Below are 8,876 nucleotides of genomic sequence, written 5' to 3'. Positions count from 1 at the left end.
ACATATTCCAAGTCATTTTATAACAGTATACTATATATTAGAATTAAAAACACAGGTTGTTAGGACTCAAGATTCCACATTATTAAAATATATTATAGAGTGATTTAAGAGCTCATAGGCACCCTTCCCTTACAAGCCCTTTTTAGGGGCAAGTTCTACCTATGGATTCTTACCATTTGGATCAAGATGATATCAAGTCATTGAATATTGGTAGTTGAGAGAAGCCGCCTCAAAGGAAGGAAAGAGCTACTACCGGGCAATGTCTTTTGACAAGAATTATCGATTTGCTGCGTCTTTCGCTTGATGAGTTGATGCCCGCAAAAGAAGCCGCATCTAGATGATGTATATTAACTCTATAGAAAATATCGGGCTTTTCAGCTTCCTCTGCTACAGCGGACACCCTGGTAGCAGGGTGCAGTGGTGTTGATGGGCTTTTAGCAAGCATAGCAAAACAAGAGATGCATACATACACATCAATTCTCTCTTCTATTACTCAATCAGCGTCAGAAATTCAATCAAATAGAAATCTCAAAAACCAAATATTTTTTAACACCACTTCCTTATCTATCTTAAGAAAGAAATGAAACCTGATAAATACACAAGGCTACAATATAATTCCCTTCTCTCACCTCACCTCTTTCTCTCCTTTCCATTTGCTTTTTCCTCTTTATGTTATACATAACTGTTTTCTTTTCCATTATTTCTTCTGAGGTCAGTCCATCGTCATTGGTTGGGTAATGCAACACCTGAAGCGGGCCTTACGAACAGTTGTCATGATCTCAGTCTCAGCATTCTCAAGCATTCTCACAACTTCAGTGAAGGGTGGCCTGACATCAGGGTTGGCATCCCAGCATCTCGTCATGATCTCGCCAAGAACAGGTAAGCAGTCACTGGGAATGATAGGACGGACACCCTTATTCACAACTGCAAATGCTGCCTGCACTGCTGTCATGTTCTGGAATGGAAGCATCCCTGTAATAAGTTCCCAAAGAACAATCCCAAAGCTATACACATCAACTTTCTGAGTGTATTTCCTATGCTGGATCATCTCCCTGCGGACAGCAATACAATCAAGCAATGCATTTAAGTAGCCCGCACTAAAATAAAAGTTTAAGAAATAACCAATAAACAATCAGCAATGACGCTAGTCACAAGCATCTAAAGTTGTCGCTACATGATGAAGGATCATTATCAATTTCATTGTGCAAACAGTAAAAAGAGACCAAACCTTTAAGTTCAATCCTCATTCTGTACACCAGGAAGCTAATTAATAAATTTCCCATTAGCAGTCCTCAAGAAAAACAAATTTCATGAAACAATATTGATATACAACCGAAAAGACACAAAAGTTAAAGACACAATACTGATGAACTATTTGGTCATGCGACTAACAAGCTTTAATTAACTCAACGAGCCAATGCCACCTAAATGGGCCAGCTGCTAAACACATAACAACCAATAAATAAGAAACCCATGAGAGGGCATCATTCTTCGGGCAATGAAAGTGAAGGTTTCCAATTTCATTCAAATTATTAGATGAGAACAACACAGGTTTCTCACATGCAAATGAAGTGGAAATTGAAAATTATGCTAGTTTGATAGATACGTAATAGCTAATACCAACATTTTCAAAGGCAAGGCGTTTTCAGTCCCGCAAGGCAAGGCGTAAGCCTTTCGAACATGAGTTTTCTTGACTAAAAATATAACTAATATAAAATATCAAAAAGAAGACCTGAAAAAGATTATAAGAATAAACCATTATGGAATTGGACACCATTTGTTGAATGCTTTTTATGCAAAAACGAAACAGGTTAGAGCACTAGAGCTACCTTCATAAATACACAATAAATATCAATGCATTTCACACGGGGCACATCACAAATTATCCGTGTAACTATAGGATCCAGAGTCAAATTAATTTCCAAATCCCTAGTTGAAAATGTAATCTGATCTGCTACCAACATTTGGAACCAAAACACCTCATCGAAATTCTAAAACAAGACTTAAAATTTCTTTCAGTTCACATTATTGCTTACAGATACGGAGACTTCTGAGCTCATGGTCAAGAGGATCCAGGACCAATTCTAATTACACTACCGATCAAGTGTAGTCACCATCATATCTAAGTAACTGGGTAATAGAGTAAGTGACCCCATAATTACATTGCATGCAATAACGTTTGATTCTAATAACAATAACAGTAGGTATTGTCTCGCAATGTATAACCCTCTTAAAAATGTAAAGCGGGTCACTCATCAGACATATCATAAAGAATGGAACAACAAAGGAAATTTCCTCATGACCGATGCAAGAAGAAAACCAGTATTTATTTTATCCATAGGCACAGCTTTAATTAAGTCTGTATTTATTAACATTACAATTTAAGGTTTATTTAATATCATGATTTAGAGTTTTAATTATTAAGGATTGATGAGTATGCTATTCTAGAAAAAAGGTTATTCTGTGGTTTTTCATTTTTTGTGTGTGTGTCCGGATAGGGGTGAAATGCAAAAAGGGCTTGAATACAATTTGAGTTCTGTGTTACTATTTCGTTCACATCAACAACTGCAAGGAATGAATCATGGGCTGATTCAGACCCTCTTGGTTAGTATCTAATACAGTGTGTGTTATTTAAATTGTATGCATTGTCACATTTCCTAAATTAGATCAAACCTCGTTATCGCATGATTAATACCAAAGGGTTGTCGAAGGATGTGGTACATGGATGTTTTATAATGTCTTTAAGATAGGTACTTTGGATGGATATATAGTTTTTCATTAATGAGCATTTCAGGTCCCACCCTAGGTTACTTTCGTCATAGAGAGCCTCTCAATTTGATGAGACTTTTACAGTTATCTAAATTTTTATTTTATTTCTTCATTCAATAAGAAAATCCAGGATGATCCAATTGTTAAAATTTAGCTATTAATTAAGGGCTTAGATTGTTGAGAAAAATCCAAAAGCTATTAAAGAAAAAGATTCTCATGTATGGGGAAAAATATCTTTGTATATGACGGATAAAGACATTTCTATTAAAAGAGAATCTTTGGAGGCAATGAGAACTACTGAGAAGATCAATTGGAGCAAGAACATTCCAAAATACGATGAAAAATAAAAAATAAAAAAGTTTGGAAACAAGGACAAAAAATAAAAGAAAAGAACAAGGCCATGGTTGATCTGATGGCATGAGGAAATAAAGCGTGTAGAATCAAGAAAAATATGACATTGAAGACAAGAGTCGGTTGCCCCAAAAAAAAAGACAAGAAAGTCGAAGCAACATTTCAAGTAGAAGCACACCATTGAGAGAGAAAAAATCGAGAAAGATAAAAGGCACCCATTAGTTGCCTTGAAAAGGATATTCTCTGGGAAATCCTCTTCAAGGCAACTAATGGACAAATTTTATCTTTCTCCATTTATTTCCCTCTCATATAATTTTGAAGACTAAAGTTCCTCCTGAGGTAAGGGTGATAGCATGGATAATCGTTCACAGGAGGTTAAATAGCTTGCTATTCAGAGGAGACCCACCTTCTTCTTGTCGGTCTCCTCATTGGTGTGTAATGTGTAAAAGTGGTGCTGACAGTTTGTACCACGTGCTTATTCACTGTTCAATTGCATTATCTTTGTGGTTACGTTGTTTAGGGAGGCTTTTTCGAGTTGGGTGATTCCGGTCTCGTGCGCTGCTTTGTTGTGTGAGAAGTTTCTTTTTTTCATAGGGAAGAATAAGGGAGTGGTGCTAAGGGAGGTGTGCTGTGATGCTGTCTTTTAGGTAGTTTGGGTGGAAAGAAATAGAAGGATATTTAACTATGTTAGGAGGGGAAGGTGCAAACTTATAAATTAGGTATATCTTAAGCGTTTCATTTAGTAAAACTAGAAATTAAGGTTTGATAATCGCCACAGCATATGAATTTAAATATTAATTTCTTTAATTTACATCTCACTCTCTCAAGGGACATTCATTTAGAGAATTATTCAGTTGAGTTTGCCTATTTTGCCTCTCTTTCTCTTCTCTCTTCTTCAACCTCTATTCTATCCTTCTCTCCATCTCTCTTAATTTCCTTCCCTCTCATTCCACAACAAACTTGAAGAGAACATCCTTTCTTTTCCACTCAGGCCCATCATTAAGAAGACAAGAAGGTTTCATATAGGAAAAATTAGTACCAAAATCAAGAAATCTAGACAACAAGACATAAGAAATCAATAAATGTAATTCACATTTTAAACGTGAGAATAAATTTGAATGAAAACAAGAATGTTATGCTGCATTCAAACCGGCACTGCAAGAAAATACATTAACATAGACAAAAACACATACAAGTCAATGTCTTTCATTTCAAAGACATCAATTTATTTTTTTACTTTTTAAAACAGAGAATTCTTAAGTATTGTGCGCAATGGAAAAAAGATAAATACATATATGACTGAAACTATTATAAACAGATATTGGAACATGGAAAATTCATTAAAATTTGCATAACATTTTACAAATAATTCAGTATAAGTACATTTGAGAACTTCTAAGACATGGACACAGCTAAATCTCATGCAAATGCAAGAAAAAGATTAACTATTCACTCACATAAGAGGGAAGTCAAGATTGGATACCATTATAAAAACCACTTAGAAATAAAATAACAAACCCCCACACCACCCCACACACACCCCCCCCCACAAAAAAAAACAAAAAAAAAAAAAAAAAAAAGGCATGTGTGACTTTGCTTGTTTCATGTAACATGGAATGATATATAAAAGTTATTATATTTATTAAAAAAAAAAAAAAAAAAAAAAAGAGGAGGAGGAGGAGAAGGGGGGAGGGGGGAAGGGGGGGGAGGAATTATATGACAAAATAAAGTAAGAAAATAATGTGGGATAGTTGTGGGGGTAAATTAAATAGGATACGGAAATAATGAAAGTACGGTAAATTTTTTTTTTTTCTCCTTGAACTATACCAAAAACACAAGATTATCCTCTAATAGAAGAGTTTGTAATGTATAAGAGGATAGGGATAGTTGGGGGAAACACAAAAATGCAGACATCAAATGAATCCCTCATTATCATAGTGTATGGATGAGCGAAACCAACATCATGATAGATGAATGTATGAAAAACTCCATCTACTTGGATATTTTATCTTTTTTGCCCTTTTACATGGAAAACTACTCATGCCACAAACGAGATTTGAACCCGTAACAACATACTAATGATGTGAGGAGAGTTCCTAGCATGATGGTCATAGACAAACCATATCAGTCAATGTTAAAGAGACCAACCAAAAAAATAAAACTAGAAGCATAATCAGATACAGGGTAGGGTACATGTCTCCTAGCAAACAATGACAAAAGAAACAAAGTAGAGAAGAGACCAATTATCAATACCAAAAGCTAATAATCATTTATATCTGCCAAAAAAAAGTTATATTTAAGAAACTCATACAACTTTAACATACTGAAATAAAAGTTCTATAACAGAAGGCTATACTAGAATTGAGAAAGCATATTAAATAGAAGATATTAAAGCATATAAAGGCCATGAAATGGGATCCCAAAAGTTAAAATAAAGTAGATAAGCCAATTATGGCAACAAAGGATAAGATATTTCAGTCCAAGAGTCAGAAGTCTTACGGAGCCATCCAGCGATACGTCCCAGTCTCTGGTGTCATTCCTTCCGTCTGCACCTCAATACGGGCAACCCCAAAATCAGCAATTTTTATTGATTTGTCTGAAGAAATCAACAGGTTGTCAGATTTTAAGTCCCTGTGAATCAACCCAAGCCCATGAACATATTCAATCCCCCTCGCAACATCCAAAGCTTGCTTGACTGCTAATTTCAACGGAACTGATCGGCTCTGCCGCTTTGCTAAGAATTGCCTAACTGAACCCCCCTTAGCATACTCAGTTACAATGCACCAAACCATTGGTTTACGGCAGGCACCAATAAAACGAACTATGTTTGGATGCTTCAACGTAGCCAGCATCATCACTTCCTGTTGAAACTGTTGCTCCATCAGCTGAGCCTTTTCTGGGTCATTCTCTGGCCGCTCCAAAAGTTTGATAGCAACATCTTCGCCATTGTAAGTGCCTCTATATAGCTTCCCAAAAGCACCTTGTGCAAACGCTTCACCCATGTTTAGCTTTCTTAAGTCAATTGTCCAGTCCTCGTAATTCTCAAGCCCCTCTGTCGAGGAATGGATGTCCATTAGAGCTCGAGCAAGTTGATCATCACTGAGAGCATGTGTGACTCTTCCTCGGCGGTTAACACTCTGTGCAACAGAGTAGTTATCCTTTGCACGTCGTCGCAGCCCTTGGTGGTTCAAGATGTGAGTTTTAGAATCATTAGTATTTGAAGCAACACTGCTGTTGTCTATAGACATGGCAACAGAGCCTCCGTCATTGCTAGTTTGCAAACTGTCGATGGACATGTTGGTACCCTCACCCTCATGGAGTTTGTGGTAAAAGCCTTGCGACAAATCATCAAAGTTGTTATCATGGTTGTTTAGACGAATTATTCCAGTGAATTTGGCACCGCTCTCCAACATTTCCTTCTCCCAGATAAAAGCAAAGCCTTCAAAATTTCCCTACTCCTTCAGCATACAAAATTTCAAATTTCAAACTCAACACGCCCTTCTCTCTCAAAACCCTGAAAAGAGAAAAGAATTGACCCACGAAAATTTGTTAAGTATACCATTTTCGAAATTGAATCATATGACGAGCAACGACCAGCAAATACAGAACTCTACGATTACTATAATAGTGATATTTAAATTACTACCATATGTGGAAACTGTATGACACAAGACTCTCTAGGACTAGCATCATTTTGGCTGAAATTCCGAAGTTTAAAGGAACCGAGAATGGTATATTTTAACTTGATTCACACCACCAAATCAACTCAATCAAGAACGACAGTCAAGCAAATATATATGGAAATTTACTAATTCTTAAGAACAATACATGGGTCCTCACCAGCAAATAGGGAATCAAAGAACACACCCAAAACAAATATTAAGAAGAAGAAAAAAAATCTGAAATTTAACAAAAAGAACAAAGAAATCGACAGTTCATTCCTATGAAAAGGAGTAAAAGGACATCACAGAATAGGAAAAGTCTTAAAAATGGGAAATTGATTCTGATCCTCAGAAACACAAGCTGCCAGCAAAATTCCAGCGAGCTACATGAAGAGAGCAGAGATGGAAACCTACTAATTAGATGTTTGCTCTGATTGAAGAGAGCTAAGACAAAACGTACCTCAGTCAATCCACGGTAACAATCTCCGATTGAAGAAGATCGAATGGAATCGACGACACGGGAAACAAAGACCTCTTCTTCTCAGTCTCCCAAGTCGTCCTTTCTTCTATCTCTCACTTTCCTTTTTTTTTTTTTTTTTCTTTTTCTATAATTAATGTTTTTTCTTTTTACATTTTATTACAAGAGGAAAGTCTTGCGTGTAATGAATCGCACCCTTTCTCTTCATTCAGGTAAACTTTTTTGTTGTGATGAAATAATTTTTTACTTTTTATCGTTTCTGGAAAAAACTCAACTACAAAACACGCTTTCGTTAATTTAATTTAATACTAGCATAAGCTAATGAAAGTGAAAGTATTAGTAATGAAGATTTATACGAAGCTTTTGATAAGTTGTCCAAACAGTTGACTATTCTAAAGAATGAGAAAGTTGAGTGGTAAAAACGAAAATTCTTCTGTGTGTATTCAATTGACTGGAATTTTGTGCTTGAATGTGAAAATTCTTCTTTGAGTGATAAATTTCTTGATTTTGTTAATGAAGCTAATTTTGTGATTGATAATTCGTGTTTGAATGACAAGATGCATGAGAAAGAACTTGAGTTTAGTAAATTGCCTGAGAATTAGTTTTCTTGAGTTTAATTTGTTATTTATTTATTAAAGAGCAACTTCATTAAATAACATTCAATACAGTCCTGATCTCTTGGACCCCTGTAGTCCAAGAGATTTATGGTCACTCACCGTTGGATGTAAATTCAACGGTTGACTTGAATCGGGTAATAATCATTTATGTCATATTGCATTTATATACATCATTTTGAACCATTGGATTAATATCCAACGGTGGGTGACCACAATCTCTTGGACTCCTGTGGTCCAAGAGATCGGGACTGACATTCAATAATATAACGTAAACATCAACATGACATTTAAAGTGCTATCTTCAAAAGGGCAACAAAATTAACATATCAAAAAGGAAAAACTAAAATAGACAAAAACCGCACAAATAATTACATAACCCAAATCACTACGATTAAACATTATCTCAAGCAAAGCTCACGAAACCCAAAATAACCAAAACCACAAAAGAGTCGAATTTGGTTGAGATCACCGAACTTTGCAAAACTTTGCAAGATGGGAATAAAAAGCTCAAACTTGGTCTTGAAGTGTCTAAAGAAAAGATTAAAACTCTAACTATTGGCTCCTAAAAAGTTGATAACATGAACATATTAGCGTAATAGTTTATAAGTTTATCTTCTTCTTTTTTTGTCACGTCGCATTTTTTATCAAAATAGTTTGACTCATTTTCCACTTTGGTCATTGCCATTTTGAGGTTGGCAATTTTAATCATGTACTTTAATTTCCTTTGCAATCAAGTCCAAATCGTAAACGCCACCACATCTCTCCAAAACTTTTGAATTCAACCTAAAAGATTATCAATTCTTCTATTTTTCTTAACAATTTTACATTTGTAGAACTTCGTTGCTACCAAAACAAAACTACGGGATAAATTTGACAAAATTGAAATGACGAGAATCAAATTAAAAAATGAGTCAAATTATGGGGGCCAAAATGTAATTTGGCCTTGTTTATTATCATTTTTCAACTTTTAATGAAACATGACCAAATTGTTACATGCCA

At 35.4% G+C, this 8,876-nt stretch overlaps 1 protein-coding gene across 1 annotated transcript; it reads right to left on the bottom strand.

Moving 5' to 3' along the window:
- Window positions 1–467: 467 nt before the first annotated feature.
- On the bottom strand, window positions 468–7,410 carry LOC117629594 (serine/threonine-protein kinase STY13-like). The gene is made up of 3 exons (XM_034362127.1): window positions 7,243–7,410; window positions 5,620–6,634; window positions 468–1,052 (listed from the first exon to the last, which is right to left on the bottom strand). The coding sequence occupies exons 2-3, from the start codon at window positions 6,531–6,533 to the stop codon at window positions 713–715; spliced, it is 1,254 nt and encodes a 417-aa protein (XP_034218018.1). The 5' UTR covers window positions 6,534–6,634; window positions 7,243–7,410; the 3' UTR covers window positions 468–712.
- Window positions 7,411–8,876: the final 1,466 nt, after the last annotated feature.

Source organism: Prunus dulcis, chromosome 1, assembly GCF_902201215.1.
Source record: "Prunus dulcis chromosome 1, ALMONDv2, whole genome shotgun sequence".
NCBI lineage: Eukaryota > Viridiplantae > Streptophyta > Magnoliopsida > Rosales > Rosaceae > Prunus > Prunus dulcis.
Note: the sequence above shows the minus strand (reverse complement) of the source record. Positions and strands in the feature narration are given on the sequence as shown.

What these genes read in the sequence shown, in the direction of transcription:
- LOC117629594 (XM_034362127.1), bottom strand. Translation starts at nt 6,533, where the DNA reads ATGTTGGAGAGCGGTGCCAAATTCACTGGAATAATTCGTCTAAACAAC. An exon ending in ACGTATCGCTGGATGGCTCC is followed by an intron (nt 1,053 to 5,619) that starts GTAAGACTTCTG and finishes TGCTGTCCGCAG; the next exon opens with GGAGATGATCCAGCATAGGA.